The following is a 17,964-nucleotide window of genomic DNA, read 5'->3' on the forward strand; positions in this document are numbered from 1 at the left end:
AGACAAATGAGGGAAGAACCTACTTGAATAGTAAATACAACAGGCGAAAGTGTAAATATCAAAATCTCAATAACTGGTTAATCAAATTAAATGAAATAAATCATCCTCAAAAGACCTATTTATTTAAAAGTTTTAAACACACATTTATTCCTATGAACACTAAAAATCCTCTTTCCGATTTTGAATTTAGCAGCTTTCTTCTAGAAAATAAAATCAAAAATAATTCTTCAGAACAATGAGGACAGAACTTATTACCAATCTTATAGGCTGGAGCTGTCCCTAAAATAAAGAACGTTCTTCAATGAAGAACGTTTCATTATGATCTTTAAGGTTCCAGATGAAACTACTAAGACTAGTAGAAGAAACCCTATTTCTGTTCCTAAAGGAATGGTAATGATTCGAAACCCTTTTCTTAATATAATTAGAAGAAGAACCAATATAAAATTAATCATTACCCTCAGAAATGATTTTCGTTTGATAAACTACTTCTTTACATTTACAAACATTTTTAAATAAACAATTTTCTTTGTTTCTACAATCACAAAGAGAATGTTCACCCCTGCTCAAGCCTTCAACAACTGAATTGTTATTACGTAAATAGCTACCTCCTCACTATTACTAAATCGTAGATTTTAATCCAAATCATCACTACCACTCTGGCTAGTGGAAAAAATCAATAACATTAACATCCACGGAATCGATCTCGCTAATATTAACCGAGCTAACACGATGATAAGAAACGGATAATTTTTTTCTCATTAACAGAAGAAATAATCTGAGATAAATTCCGAGAAACCGGAAAAAGTAACCTTAAGAGATTTCGGATTTAAAATCTTATAGTATCTACTTTTTTATAATTAAAATGTTTTAAAAACAGTTTATAAACAGCCCCAACTAAATTACTTTTTAATTGTCTAGAAAAGAGAATAATATACCATATAACGTTATTCTTGCCCAAAACTAAATTAGAAGGACCTGAATTATTAACCTTATGGGACCAACTTTTTACCCTTTAGCACGTAATTACATTTATGTTTATGAACATTAGCAACTGAGGTTAAAGGATTATTCACTTTGTTCTTTGCGCATTTTCAGATCCAAATTTACTTTTTTGTTTAGATTTTGAATATTTAAAATCAAATCCATATCTTTTATTAGTAAGGTCCTATTGATCAATATATCAGGGCTAGAAATATCAAGGTATTCAATTTTTCTATTGTAACCAGCCATATTAAGGGCCATATTATAGTAATCAGCATTCTTATTAATAACTTTTTCATATGAAGATAAGGCAGAAATTCTTCTAGAAATACTGTAAATTATAAATTTCTTAACACAGCCTGGATTCGTAAATACCTGTAATCAAATTAAAGTTAACGTCGAGAAAGTTAACAGATTCCTGTTCATTTACTATGGTGATAGATAAACTGAAATAGCTTTAAAAAAACAGAGAAACTTCTTTCAATATAGATCTAATTTCCTATTAGAAACATTCCTTATGGTGAGCGTATCATCTTGGTATAAACCCTCAGTGAGTTCCGGAAAATCACTCCCTAACTTAAGCAGAATGTAAATACCTACTATATCCGTAACTTGAGCGGAATCTGCCGCTCCCGTAGGAATATCAAAACCGTCGTAACTAACCTTTCTAACCCAAAATTTATTCTCAAATTCAATGACAGATCTACCCGCTAAAATAATTTTGATTCCATCTTCAACTTAGCTGTAAGTTGATTGTCTATTTTGTTTTGTATAGACGGTAATTGCAAATGTCGTTAACAAGTATTTCTAAATTGTGAATTGTCATTTGATTTAACGCTGAAGTGTATATATATATATATATATATATATATATATATATATATATATATATATATATATTTCTGTGTTTGATATATATATTTCTGTGTTAATTTCTTTCTATCATAATTTAAGTGTTTGCTTGTTTCTGGACTATTGTAAAGGCCTTTATATTTAGTGGTGGAACTCATTCACTCCAATAATGAATTTTTGAGGAAAAGCCAACTTTGTGATTTCAAAAGGATTATATTTCGTTTTGTTCTGAATTAATTAGGCTTGGAAACAACTTGTAGAGTTTTTAATGGATATATGTAACAACTTGGAATAAAATAACGTCTACACTTCTATTTTTCCTTTCCTTTTTATACTTTATTCTTTGTACCAATATTGAATATATAGATTTATATATGCTTTGCTTTGGATTGAACCGACGGACTTGGATGTTTGATATCCCTTTGAAGGATTTACATCCTTAGTTGTACTATATATATAAGATGTATATCTATGTACATATGTGTGTCTATATATATCTATGTATCTATGTATGTATGTATGTGTATGCGTGTGTGTGTATGTATGTATGTATGTATGTATATGAATATTAATTTCTAATATTGTCAGGTGAAACTGGTATTATATGAAAACGAAATGGCTGTTGTAAATATGGTTTTTGATGGACGAAATACAACCATTACAAACTGGTTTGATATCAATAAACTGAAAAGCTGTCCTTGGAAAGACTTGATTCCGAACAACGTGAAAAGATTTGGTATTAAATATAAGTATGTCATTTTTTTCACTTACTAGCAGAGATACCCGGCGTTGCCCGTGTCGTATGGAATTGAAGAATTAGACTTTTCTTTTATATTTTCTCTAATGAACTGGAATACCTATGATTCGAATTTCATCAAAATTGGATATTAAGAATTTTAATGAGCGTTCTTTCCCTCTTTACACGCCCGAATAAAAATTCTAATCATGACATTTATCCCATACTACTCATCTTTATGCCCAGATTCCAAAATCCAAATATAACATATTCAAAGGTTTTTGCTCTTAAAAATTGAAGCACATGGAGCTCTAAAATGTGAGAGCTAAGGCCCCTATTAAAGTCAACCATACAAGTTAAATTTTGGGGAATCTTTTTTAACTTGTGTCTTATATATATATATATATATATATATATATATATATATATATATATATATATATACTAGCAAGGCTTAGGTCGGCCCGAGGCTATAGCACAAGACACTTGCCCAAGTTTCCACGCAGTGGGACTGAACTCGGAACCATGCGGTTGGGAAGCAAGCTTCTTACCATACAGCCACGTCTTTAATAATGGCAACTACTAAGCAATGCCACATGCTGGAAGAAGACGCCAAATGGCTGGTTCTAAAACTACTTTATTCACAGCTGAATTCTTTTGGTTATTCACATGTGGCTGAGATGAACGAACTAGATTTCTATCTTGTATATAAATGTGAATACGTTGTGTTCGTATGGTATGTATAAATGTTTATAATTATGTACTTTTGGTTATATCATACTGAGGACGGTAAAGTGGTATTACATCAATAAACCAGAAATTGATCTATGGCTAATCTTTTCCTAAATAACTTTATTGTTCATTCCTTCGCTTTCAGACCGCGTCTATGAGACAAATAAAGTAGTTTCAGAGCCAGCCATTTGGTATCTTCTCCTAGCATGTGGCATTAGTTAGTAGTTGCCCTTATAATTTTATAATTATATTTATAAAATTATGTACTTTGCATATATATATATATATATATATATATATATATATATATATATATATATATATATATATATATATATATATATATATATATATATATATATATATATATATATATATATATATATATATATATATATATATATATATATATATATATATATATATATATATATATATATATATATATGTTTAGCCCCTTGTGGGCAATAAAAAAACAAGAAACGTTAGCACGCCGGGCAAAATACTTAGCGGCATTTCGTCTGCCGTTACGTTCTGAGTTCGAATTCCGCCGAGGTCGACTTTTGGGTCCATATAATCGACTGTCCCCCTCCCCACAAAATCCAGGCCTTGTACCTATAGTAGAAACGATTATTAATATTGATTGACGTTCTTCAAGTTTTGAGTTCAAATCCCGCCTAGTTTGACTTTGTCATTACTCTTTCCCTGGCCGATAATATAAGAACGTTTTTGAGCATTGTGGAAGAATGTACCTTAGGCATTCCCTTCACCGAAATTGCTGGCATTGTACCAAAATTGTTGTTTCTGTTGTCGTCGTTGTCGACTCAAAACTTCATTAATGTCCTCGACAGCTAATTGTGATATCTTTTCTTTCTCCACAGTTCAAATCGCCCTTTCCATATAGGAATCTCTCCGAGTTGTACTGAAAACCGTGGCTGGTTGAGTATACTTCAGTCTGAAGGAGGTTGTTTGTATACGCATGTACAACATTACCCTGAATTCATCTATTCGAACAGAGATTCGCTAATCTTTTGGGAAAAAGGTATGATTTTGTGTTTTATATTTTATGTTTGTCTCTGTAGTTTAACAGAATCATGATGTGTGTGTGTGTGTGTGTTGGCACTCCGTCGCTTACGACGTCGAGGGTTCCAGTTGATCCGATCAACGGAACAGCCTGCTGAGCACTCCACAGACACGTGTACCCTTAACGTAGTTCTCGGGGAGATTCAGCGTGACACAAAGTGTGACAAGGCTGACCCTTTGAATTACAGGCACAACAGAAACAGGAAGTAAGACTGAGAGAAAGTTGTGGTGAAAGAGTACAGCAGGGTTCGCCACCATCCCCTGCCGGAGCCTCATGGAGCTTTTAGGTGATTTCGCTCAATAAACACTCACAATGCCCGGTCTGGGAATCGAAACTGCGATCCTATGACCACGAGTCCGCTGCCCTAACCACTGGGCCATTGCGCCCCCACAACAGAATCATGATAGGGAGCGGCTAATATGTGTGTAGTGTTCAGGATCGGGGTTTAGCTTCTACTTTTTTGTCCGTATGTTTTTTCTTAGCATGTCCAGTGCTCCAATTATTATTTGTATTATTTTCATCTTCATACCCCATATCTTGAATACTTCAATTTCGAGATTTTTCTACTTTGGCAATTTCTCCACTTCTTGACAACATTTTGATCAGAAGGGACTGCAATGCCTATCAGTTAAGAACTGTTTTTTTTTTTACCCCACAATCCTTCATTATTATGTCTGGGCGATTAGCTTTATTTCGTTGACGGTTTGAATCGGCACATCCTAGGTGATCGTGGCCTAATCGTTGTCTTGTACCTTGTATGGCACGTGTTTGTACTATTTATTACCAGTTTTAATGTTGTAATGCTGAGGTATTGTCCAGTGGATATTACTTGGTTGAGTTTGTATATATATTCAGGTTTGACAAGGACTCCACAGCCAGAGATGATGGCTGTAATTTATGACTGGTACGGCTTGTGTATTATTCTTATTATCTTATCTTTTGCATTAAGTTCAGTTTTGAATATTAGTCTAACTCTTCTGTAATATTCTCTCCTAATTTTCTCTTTCATTTTTGTATGTTGTATTTTAGCTGTTTTGCCTATTCTTAAATATTTGTATGGTTGATTGTTGTCTAATTCTCCGATTTTTTGTGTCAATGTCGAGTGTAGCATTTTCCAGTGCTGATTAATTTGCCTCTTCTCAGTGTGACCCTGGCACATTTGTCCAGCTCCATGCTCATTCCGATCTCCTTGCTGAATCTATGAACTATTTTGAAGTTTCTCTGTTCCATGGTGTGTCTAGCGAAAATTTTGGAGTCATCCATGTACAGGCGATGGTTTATTGTTTGTCCATAGCGCCTATAACCCATGGTGATTTCGTTTAACAGGTTTGTTAGTGGGGCCGGAGAAAGGTAGAAAAGCAGATGTGAGAGTGAGTATCTTGGAAAATCCCCCTTATTGGTATAGAATGGGTTTTAATGACTTGTGAATCATTAATGACTTGTGAGTCATGCAGGAGTGGCTGTGTGGTAAGTAGCTTGCTTACCAACCACATGGCTCCGGGTTCATTCACACTGCGTGGCACCTTGGGCAAGTGTCTTCTACTATAGCCTCGGGCCGATCAAAGCCTTGTGAGTGGATTTGGTAGACGGAAACTGAAAGAAGCCCGTCGTATAGATGTATATATATATATATATATATATATATATATATATATATATATATGTATATATATATATATATATATATATATATATATATATATACATGTATGTGTGTGTATATGTTTGTGTGCCTGTGTTTGTCCCCCCGACATCGCTTGACAACCGATGCTGGTGTATTTACGTCTCCGTAACTTAGCGGTTCGGCAAAAGAAACCAATAGAATAAGTACTAGGCTTACAAAGAATAAGTCCTGGGGTCGATTTGATTCGACTAAAAGGCGGTGCTCCAGCATGGCCACAGTCAAATGACTGAAACAAGTAAAAGAGTAAAAAAGTAAAGAGTTAAAAACTGATGATGTCGTCATTCCATCAACGTATGGACGCTGGCTGCTCTCGTTCATACTTTACGTTTAGATTTCTGTAATTTTGAATTTTTATCACTTCTTATTTTGAAATAGACAAAGACAGACTTACTGTCGAAATATCGTTCAACCAATAAAATATCTTACAACCGAATCGCGCTCTTCGTCTTCACTGTTTACCTTCGTGAAGAGTTACGTCAATCCTTTTAAAAATATTATTATTATTATTATTATTATTATTATTATTATTAGTAGTAGTAGTAGTAGTAGTAGTTGTCAAAATTTAAAAAAGAGTGCCATTGTTATCTAGTGAACGATACTTCGAAATCTTGTGTGTCTTCAACAGTTTAAAAAAATAATTGACAAAATTATTTTTTCAAGCTGTTGAAGATACACAAGATGTCGAAATATCGTTCACTAGATGACAATGGCACTCTTCTTTTAATTTCGACTCTATATCTTCTGGATAAGTTACCTCAATCCTTTATATTATTATTATTATTGTTCAGTAGTTTTATTTTTATAACGTGCTTTCACTTCACTACCGAGCGCAGCTCTGTGCGCCTTGGGTATGTGCTGTGGTTTGCTGTGGTGCTCTTATGTTTACTGTATTGAAAGTGTTTTGCATAGAATGTGTGCAGTACCCAGTAGTGCAATTTTCTGTATGTTATATATATTTGTAAGTCCTGGTGTTTTTGTTATGTATTTGTCTGAATATTTTTTTTATTATACCTAAGGCACCTACTATGATAGGAATTGTTTCTGTTTTTAGATTCCACATTCGAGTTACCTCTATTTCCAGGTCTTTGTATTTTGAAAGTTTTTCCATTTCTTTTAGAGAAACGTTGTCATCTGCTGGTATTGATACATCAATTAGAAAGCATTTTTTTTCTTCATGATCTTTGACAACTATATCTGGTCTATTTGCCTTAATTTCTCTATCTGTGTGTATTGGCATATCCCAGAGTATGGTTGCTTTCTCGTTTTCTGTGACCTTTTCTGGCGTGTGTTTATACCATCTTTTTTCTGTTGTTATTCCATAGTGTTGGCATAGCTTCCAGTGTATATAGGTCCCAGCTCTGTCGTGTCTGTGAATATATTCCTTCTTAGCCAGGACTGGGCAGCCAGAGATAATATGATTTATTGTTTCTTGTCCATCTCCACATATTCTACAGTTACTTGTTATATTTCTTTTCATTATGTGTTTTTGGTAATTTCTGGTGGGGAGGCTCTGGTCTTGTGCAGCAATTAAAAATCCTTCAGTCTCTGCTTTGAGTCCTGAGCTTCTCAGCCATTGCTGGGATTTTTCTCTGTCTATTTCTTTCGCATTTAGTTTAGCCCAGTATTTACCATGTAGGGGCTTTTCTTGCCATCGTTTTATCATGGTCCGTTGCTGTTCTAGTTTTAGTTTGGATTTCATTTGTTTTATAGCTTTTCTTCTTCTTCTTCTTCTTCTTCTTCTTCTTCTTCTTCTTCTTCTTCTTCTTCTTCTTCTTCTTCTTCTTCTTCTTCTTCTTCTTCTTCTTCTTCTTCGTATTTGTTAGGTAGATTGATTTCTTGTTTGTTATTATTATTATTATTATTATTATTATTATTATTATTATTATTATTATTATTATTATTGTTCAGTAGTTTTATTTTTATAACGTGCTTTCACTTCACTACCGAGCGCAGCTCTGTGCGCCTTGGGTATGTGCTGTGGTTTGCTGTGGTGCTCTTATGTTTACTGTATTGAAAGTGTTTTGCGTAGAATGTGTGCAGTACCCAGTAGTGCAATTTTCTGTATGTTATATATATTTGTAAGTCCTGGTGTTTTTGTTATGTATTTGTCTGAATATTTTTTTATCATACCTAAGGCACCTACTATGATAGGAATTGTTTCTGTTTTTAGATTCCACATTCGAGTTACCTCTATTTCCAGGTCTTTGTATTTTGAAAGTTTTTCCATTTCTTTTTTCTTTTCTTTTTATTATTATTATTATTATTGTTGTTGTTGTTGTTGTTGTTGTTGTTGTTGTTGTTGTTGTTGTTGTTGTTGCTGATGTTATAAAGGCGGTGAGCCAGCAAAATTGCTAGCGTGCTGGGCAAAATGCTTAGCGGCATTTCGTCTGTCTCTATGTTCAATGTTCAAATTACGCTGAAGTCAATTTGCCTTCCTTCCCTTTCGGGGGCCGATGAAATAAGTCAGTTGAACCCTGCGGTCGATGTAATCGACTTAAACACCCCCACCTTCCCCCGAAATTTCTGGCCTTGTGCCTTTAGTAGAATGGTTTAACTATATCGCTGTTTTTACTGATGTTGTCATTTTCAGGATACGGAAAAGCCGACACCTTGAACGTATTAATCCGCCTGAGACCGAACTAGCCAATCACACGAACTTCTCTGCAACCAGAATAATAATAATAATAATAATAATAATAATAATAATAATAATAATAATAATAATAATAATAATTTTTCAAAATACGGAGAAGCCGACACCTTGAACATATTAATCCGTTTGAGACCGAACTCACACGAACTCCTCTGCAACCATTGTTGTTGCTTTTAACATTTACCCTTACGAAAATGGCCACCACAACAACGATGTGTCAAGTGCTGCCTTTCAGTAATTTTAATGCAATAACCACTCTATCGATTATCGATCTTTTGTTGCCAATCACTTTCATTCTTTCTGTCTGTCGAGAGATATTATTGATGTTCTTGTTACTCTTTAGCCTAACGTTAAATGAGATGAAGAATATATGTCTTCTGTATTCTAGCTTTTACTTGTTCCAATCATTAGACCGCGGCCATGTTGGGGCATCGCCTTCAGGAATATTTTTAGTCGAATGAATTAAATACCGGTACTTATTCTATCGGTTTCTTCTGCCGAAGCGTTAAGTTACGGGGACGTAAACACACCAATGCCGGTTGTCAAGCGCGGGCCACAAGCACACAAACACGCACACACGCACACACACACACACACACACACACACATACACACACACACACAAACACACACACACACACATACGATGGTCTTTCAGTTTCCGTGTACCAAAGCCACTCACCAGGCTTTGGTCAATCAGAGGTTATCGTAGGATATATATATATATATATATATACATATATATATATATACACACGCACATACACGCGCGTGCGCACACACATACATACACACATACACACGCACACACACACATATACACACACATACACGCACGCGCACACGCACACACCCACACACACGCACACATGTATATATATACGACGGGCTTCTTTCAGTTTCCTTCTACCAAATCCACTGCTATAGCAGAAGACCCTTACCCAAGGTGTCATGCAGTGGGACTGAACCCGGAACCACGTGGTTGGTAAGCAAGTTACTCACTTTCTTTATTAGCCACAAGGGATCGAACACAAATGGGGACGCAAGGACAAAACGGTGGGGTACATAAAACATATACGAATGAATTACATGAATTTGATGACAATGAAAAACAAAGTGGCGTACCCACCCCCCACAAGCAAGCAGTTCCACTTTTACTATTTTATACAACAATTAGCAGTCTTTTTAAAATAAACAATTTTTCACAAATAACTTTTTTAGTTCATAATGAACCCTTTATATTCCACCAGTACGGTTTCAATTGTTCGTATCCTACCACCGGTGACAGCTCGTCATATCGAACCTGCCACTTGTAATTACAGCCTTCACTATCACCATCACAACCATCATCAACACCATAACAATACCACCAACATCACCATTTCCAAAACCAATACGACTAACACCACAACAACCACCTCCACCACCAACACCACCTCCCACACCACAACAACCACCTCCACCACTAACACCACCTCCAACACCACAACAATCACCGCTACCACCAACACCAACTCCAATACCACACCAACCACCGCCACCACTAACACCACAACAACAGCACTAGTACCACAACGACGACGACCATCTACCACCACCATCACCAGTAGCAACGCCAACACCTCCATTAACACCAACACTATCTCTAGCACCATAACAACCTCCACCACCACCACCACCACCACCACCACCAACAACAACAACAACAACATCAACAACAATAAACTACAGCACCATCTTAGATTAACCGATGGTGAACGCACGTGACTTCGTGCTTTGGGTATTCGTCAGACAATCGTAAGGTCTTGAGCAAGACACTTTATTTCACATTGTTCCAGTCCACCCAGCCGGCAAAAATGAATTGTACTTGTAATTCATTCATGCTATTGTCGTCATAATTGCTGTTGTTATTGTTGTTGTTTGGGTTTCATTTTCATAGAGACGTGTGTGGTTTGTTTTTTTATAATTCACATAATGAACAGAAATGCAAGCAAATAAATATAACGACATGTCAATAAATAAAGGAATATTGATTTTTGTATCCGATGTTCGTTTAAATGCATATTTTAATCATTTCTCGTCAAAGGTGTCATATTGACTCGTGACATATAATGGATAATAGTTTGAACTATCAGAAAATCAATATTTATCATCAATATTTATCTCTTATGGAATGAGTAGGATTGTTAACAGATATAGGCGTAGGAGTGGCTATGTGGTAAGTAGCTTGCTTACGAACCACATAGTTCCGGGTTCAGTCCCACTGCGTGGCATCTTGGGCAAGTGTCTTCTGCTATAGCCTCGGACCGACCGAAGCCTTGTGAATGGGATTTGGTAGACGGAAACTGAAAGAAGCCCGTCGTATATATATATATATATATATATATATATATATATATATATATATATATATATATATATATATATATATATATATATAAAAGAAGTTTGAAAATGCCAATATATAGAAAATGAATTTTAATTTATAATTTTCTCAGAGATATTTAACATGTTTCGGTTCTTGAAAAAACGAACCTTATCAAAAATACATATTTAAAGAAAATGAGAAAATTATAAATTAAAATTCATTTTCTATATATTGGCGTTTTCAAACTTCTTTTTTATAAATATATACCCACTCGTATGCCACCTACACTTTATATATATATATATATATATATATATATATATATATATATATATATATATATATATAGATGTGTGTGTGTGTGTGTGTGTATGTGTGTATGTATGCTTGTGTGTCTGTGTTTGTCCCCCCAACATCGCTTGACAACAGATGCTGGTTCGGCAAAAGAGACCGATAGAATAAGTACTAGACTTACAAAGAATAAGTTCTGGGGTCGATTTGCTCGACTAGAGGCGGTGCTCCAGCATGGCCACAGTCAAATTACTGGAACAAGTAAATGAGTAAATAAATGATAAATGAGATATACACAAACACGTCCCTCTCTGTCTCTCTCTCTCTTTCCCTCTCTGTCTCTCTGTCTCCCTCTCTCTGTCTTCCAAAGACAAAAATGAAAATCTCTTCATAATGAAAATTAAATTCTTCGTCAGGAATTTGCAGACTGGTATGAATGATTACGACCAACAAAAATATGCAAAGACCTTTCATAGTCCATACTAGGTAGGGCACCACGTTGAAGGGTATAAGTTGAACAAAGCAACCCAGTCTTATTTTCAAGCTGGTTCTAGTGTCACTTTTGTTCTATGGCCACTTTTGCCGAAAAGCTAGCGGGAACGTAAACACACCAACAGCGGTTGTAAAATGGTGGGGATTACAAACGCAGACACACACCGATACAGATGTACATATATTTATGTGTTTCTTCTTGTAGTTTAATTATAAGTTAGTATTTAATCCTTTCTATGTTTAGATTGAATGCTATTGTACACGGTGATTGTGTTTGAAAGTTGCGGTTTTTTCTTTCGGTATGTTTTTTCCCAAACAACACTTCTTTTAGTGCTGTTGACACCAGCGGATTGAATGGTACTGCCCAGATGTCGAAACCATAATAATATCCGTGGGGCAGCTGATGATGGAGGTATTGTTGGTATGGCTGTTTTTGTATATGTGCAATAGTGTTAAAATACACCCTTTTCATATATATGTATATATATATATATATATATATATATATATGTATATAATCCGTTCTGTCTGTGCGCTTATAACTCGAGTATTGTTCATCCGATCGCGCTGAAATTTTAAATATGGATACACGAGAGAGTAGGGCGTTCTGTAATCTAAAACGATTTTCAAAATTATTAGTTTCAAAGTGAGAATCGCTATTTTTGTAATTTTTTAAATCCTGTTTGTTCCGCCATTAAAAGCAACCAGTTGCTCAGACAGCCGGTACATACCATTTCGCTAGCAACAAGGGGAGTACAGGATGACAGTCAGCCAAAACCGTCGCCATGCTGTCTCTCTTATGACGTCCAATTCCCCTTGAAGTTGTATATTATATTGTGTTAAGAGATTCGTTATCAATCAATTATCCTTATTGAGAAGAAACAGTCAAAAGTAACCACCCAATAGAATCACCAAACATCTCCACTACTTAACACCGTCCAAGTTAACCCTATTCACCTTTACATCTGACGTGAAAAACTACGAGGAAAGCAAAGCAGAGAAAAAAAATTGATCGCCATTAAAACGCGTAAAATTTTGAAGTTAATAATCTTAATCTTTTGTTACAGTTTCTCATTCAAACTACATAATAGGCAAAATTGTCGGATAAAGACAGTAGGGTGTTTTGAGGGAGATTTGGTTGCTATTTCTACCAGGTCCAGCCTGAAGTGTTCGAAACCTTTTCATGGTCTTTCGGAGATAATTATGGCATGACAGTGTTATTCAAATTTTGAAGCTGAAATTTCATAAAGATAAGAATTAAATTAGCATCAATCTATCCTCGAAATTGACACTTTATGGACATATTCAGACCACGACCTTGTCTCAGTTTATTTCGGTCGTAGCCTCAGCAGTTTTCATTTCAATAATAAGTGTGAAAAATAAACTAGTGAACTAAAATATACGATGTTGAACTAAATCTTTTAATTATGTCCTCGCATATTGCGGCTGTATTTTAATTTCTTTTCATTCATATAGTGGCGAGAATTTTCATTTTTCAATTAATATTGAAAGACTTCTCAAAAGAGTCCGATAATATGTAACACGCTGCCACTTTTCACAGCTCACTGGTCACTTATCTCAGCCTCAGTTTGATTTTGCTAGTAATCTGTGCTTTTTTGTGCGAGCAATTCATATTAACAGACTAAATTACCCATAAAATAGATAAGTTTATCAAGAGGAAACAACCGTGACGATTACGAATCTGAAGGTGAACGCAACTTAGCGTAGTGATAAAGCGAAGTGATAAAGCGAAGTGATAAAGCAGCGAAGCGTAGTGATAAAGCAGCGAAGCGAAGTGATAAAGCGAAGTGATAAAGCAGCGAAGCGTAGTGATAAAGCAGCGAAGCGTAGTGATAAAGCAGCGAAGCGTAGTGATAATAGTGTGAAAGTTCGACCCAATCGTAAATATTGCAATAGCTATTTGAACTTTGGGTCTCATTGAACTGGCAACGAGGTTCAACCTCTTCTGCCGTGTATTGTTTGAGGTGAAAAGATGTCTAATGCGCAAATTGAAAATATATTTTACAACTAAACATTCACATCTCTGCTAGTTTGTGTGTGTGTGTGTGTGTGTGTGTGTGTGTGTGTGTGTGTGTGTGCATGCGGGAGTGTGTGTGTGTGTGTGTGTGTGTGTGCATGCGGGAGTGTGTGTGTGTGTGTGCATGCGGGAGTGTGTGTGCATGCGGGTGTGTGTGTGTCCATGCGGGTGTGTGTGTGTGTGTGTGTGTGTGCATGCGCGCGTGTGTGTGTGTGTGTGTTGACACTTGCCAGCCCGCACTTCACGCATGTCAGTCGTCAGGTATGTATATGTATGTATAGATGTGTGTATGTTTGTGTGTGTGTTTAATAACATCGGTTGTCAAGCAATGGTGGAGGGGACAGACAGACACACAAACACACACACACACATACGACGGGTTTCTTTCAGTTTCCGTCTACCAAATACAACAGCTGTGTTCAGATGAAAGAGCTCTATGAGATAAATCTACACATACATATACTAACCTGATTGGCGGTGACGCCGGGTATCTCTGCTAGTTCGTTTATAATGTACTTATTAAAATTGTAGCTTAAGACTGCTAGAACATCAATGTGAACAAAGAAACTGTTTTGAAAATAGGATGAATGATTCTGAAAAGGCTCAAGTCTCGTCTATTGAGATAGCCGAAATGATTGCACTACAAACAAAATCTCATACTTTAGCCGAGTCAATTATCTTGCCCGCTTGTGGAAAGATAGTTAACACCATGTTAGGTAATGAAACCGGGCAAGAAACAAGCAAGATTCCGTTCTCAAATAATACAATCCACAGGAGAATTATGAGTTTATCTGTTGATATAGAGGAAAATGTACAGAACAAACTTCAGAACTCAGTATTTGCTCTACAGGTTGACGAATCCACTGACATTAGCAATTAAGTACAATTACATTTATTCGCTTTATTGATGGTAACCAAATCATAAATCAGTTCTTTTGTTGCGAAGAAATGCTACTCACTAAAAAAGGTCAAGATATTTTTGGCATTCTATCTGCTTGCCTCGAAAAATGGAATTTATCCGGGAATACCGATGGGTCACCATATATGATAGGCTCTATTAAAGGTTTTGTATCTCTCGTACACCAGCAAAATCCTAATGTTATATGTACTCATTGCTTCCTACAAAGGGAGGTACTAGTTTCAAAAACAATACCAGTTGAGCTAAAGCAAGTATTAAAAACCAAGTTGTTGAAATGGTTGATTATATTAAAAGTAGGCCGTTGAAGTGTCGCTTATTTGAACAAGTTTGTGTTGATATGGATTCCCAGCACAAGCGCTTGCTTTTACACAAAAAAGTCAGATGGTTCTCAAAAGGTATGGTACTACGTTGCATACAAGAACTCCAGAACGAATTAGAAGCACTTTTTAAAGAAGGAAAATATAAACGCTTCTTGGAATATCTACAATGTGAATTTTGGGTTTCCAAGCTGGAATATTTAACAGAGATATTTGCACAACTTAATATCGTCAACACAAGTATGCAAGGTAGAGATGAAAACATTCTCACTTCGACAGATAAGCTGGTTTCATTTAAAAAGAAAGTTGTGATTTTGAAAAATAGAGTTGAAGGTGATAACTTCGAAATGTCTCCCCTTAATACGTAAAAGCTGCACAAAACAGATGACCCCTATTTCATTTGAACATTTGACAAATCTGGAAGAAAAAAAAACTTTTACGGAGATGTAATTGCATAGCAAGTGACCTGCTCTGAGGTCGTGTGCTGGAACTAAAACAATTGCAGCGTGGAAGGTATTTATAAGCCATTTAAGAAACACACAAAAACCGTTAGATTCACTTCAACATTTAAATTTAATTAAATTTAAATGTTGAAGTGAATCTAACGGTTTTTGTGTGTTATTTGAAATGGCTTATAAGCACCTTCCCCGCGGCAAAAAACTTTTATTTTCCGTCATTGAACGCAGAAGAGTATGATTGGGTTCGAAATCCCTTCATAAAAATTCCATCTAATATTGGTCAGAAAATATGCGAAGAGGAATTGGCATTTATATCCAGTGATCGCAGACTTAAAATCAAGTATGCTGAGTTACCTGTTGATACATTTTCGATTGCTATTATAGGAGAATACCCCTTAGTATCAAAAAGATCTTTATCCGTTTTGATGAAGTTTTCCACATCGTATTTATGTGAGTTGGGATTTTCAATCCACGATAACATCAAATCCAAAAAACAAGAGAGAGGTTCCGTTGCATCGAGGAAGAAATGAGGATTTGTCTTTCTCAAATACGTCCCGATACTGAAAACGTTTCCAAAAAACATCAAGTGCATGCTTCTCATTGATAACTTTGTTCCATATATTAAATAAAAGTAAATACATGCAATTTTTCTGCATTTTTAATTATTTATATATTACTTTATAGCTTATCCTATGCTAATATATATAAAACCCCTTTCGAATAAATTTAGAATTGTAATGAACGGCCGTGCTGACCAAAGGAGATGGCGACGAACGAAGAGAGGCTCCTTTTATCGCGTCGCACGGTCACCATACAAAAACATATATATGACATATGAAAGCTCGCAATGTGAGAGATGCGAGCAAGTGCCAGTAAAGGAATGAGAGAGTTACAGAGACAACCGTTAGATATATATAAAGAGTAGGTTTATTAGCATAGTGAACAGTGTGTCTGTGTGTGCGTGCATGCGGCAATATAAACACTACAATGTGTATGACGGACCGTCGTGTAAAGAATGTGTATACAACAATGTGTGTAAGTGAGAGAGAAATACAGAACATGGAATAAGAGTCTGTGAGAGACTATAAGCGTCGTAAACACAGAGTTAGAGAAATACCAGTTCATAGAAGAGTAACATAGGTAGAATGTCTGTAGAAGAAGTCGTGACCAAGGAGCAGAGCTGTGGTGTCACATGTTGTGTGTGAAGTTGAGCGTCGATGCTGCGACCGGTTACTTGGTACAGAAGATTCTCGCAGGTTGTTCTAGCTGTTAACTTCGTGGTGGAAACAATTCACTCAAACAGTGCCGAGATGAAACCGCTGTTGTTGCTGTTGGTGAGTGTACTCTGGTGGTGGTGCTGGTGCTGGTGACGACACTGTTGTAGACAGTAGATCGGTGGTGTTGGCGTTGTCGCTGGAAATTGGCTGGTTGGTGTGTGTGGTCTACGACCAGACCTGTTAAAAGGTCTGTTGTCGGAAACGCAGAAAAACTCTCTCTCACGTGACCTTATCTGAAGGCCACGATTGGACGGTATGCACCCTGGCGCGAATCAGAACTGGAGACATATGCCGCGCAAATAAGAACCAATCAGGGTGGTGGACACAAGGGTGCAAGCGGCCGAAAGCTAGATGTTAGCCGCCACGTTATTATTTGTAATTGAATACCAGAGAGAAAGGTTTCACTACAGAATTTATGTACGAAGTGCGCCAAAATATTTTGACTTCTTGTAAGGTGCGCCGTGACTAAAAAAAGGTTAGGAACTACTACTCTAACCCATCGCTTACAAGAAACCTTCTATTACTTGCTTAAACAACCTCAAGTAATCCAAGATCAATTCGTTATACACACGTGAATGATTTTCTAACGAAACACTACCGTTGAAACAAACCAAAGGGAAATAACTGATTCACTCTGTTTTCAGAGTAACTTCCCTTAGTATAGATTAGCTACAATGCAAATTAAGGTGGGGTGGTATATTTTTTAGCCCCGAGTAAGAACTGATTGAATCATTCATCCATGGAAGGGGACAAATATATTCTTAAACCCTCGACTTATTAAAAATATATTAATATAAAAAAAATTTCAATCATGAAAACAATTCATTATTAATTCTTTTATTAGAATATAACATTATTTTATAAGAACATAACATTATTTTATTACGCAAATAGTTTTAAAATTTATTTATTTGTAACAAATATGTTGCTCTTAATCCTTTGCTATTTTTATGTGCAAACAAAATTTCAAAGTTTGAAGAAAATTTGTATTTATTAAAATATTTTCTATAGTAGCAATTTTTTCAAGTTATAAAGGTAAATATAATAATTATAATAATAGAAGAATTAGCTGAAAAAAAAGT

At 35.8% G+C, this 17,964-nt stretch overlaps 2 protein-coding genes across 4 annotated transcripts in view; both read left to right on the forward strand.

Moving 5' to 3' along the window:
- The window catches only part of LOC128251176 (uncharacterized), a 74,945-nt gene extending 63,891 nt beyond the window's left edge, over nt 1-11,054 (forward strand). For all 3 annotated transcript variants that reach the window (XM_089343913.1, XM_089343915.1, XM_089343914.1), the window contains 3 exons: nt 2,422-2,582; nt 4,183-4,343; nt 8,660-11,054. In XM_089343913.1, the coding sequence (XP_089200039.1) occupies nt 2,422-2,582; nt 4,183-4,343; nt 8,660-8,712 (375 nt within the window). In that variant the 3' untranslated portion in view covers nt 8,713-11,054. The remainder of the gene's footprint in view (nt 1-2,421; nt 2,583-4,182; nt 4,344-8,659) is intronic.
- Nucleotides 11,055-15,104: 4,050 nt separating this feature from the next.
- On the forward strand, nt 15,105-15,515 carry LOC149130768 (zinc finger BED domain-containing protein 5-like). The gene has a single exon (XM_089343998.1). It carries the CDS (start codon nt 15,105-15,107, stop codon nt 15,513-15,515), a length of 411 nt encoding a protein of 136 aa, XP_089200124.1.
- The last annotated feature ends 2,449 nt before the right edge of the window (nt 15,516-17,964 follow it).

This window comes from Octopus bimaculoides, chromosome 28, assembly GCF_046866305.1.
Source record: "Octopus bimaculoides isolate indiv1 chromosome 28, ASM4686630v1, whole genome shotgun sequence".
Classification (NCBI taxonomy): Eukaryota; Metazoa; Mollusca; class Cephalopoda; order Octopoda; family Octopodidae; genus Octopus; species Octopus bimaculoides.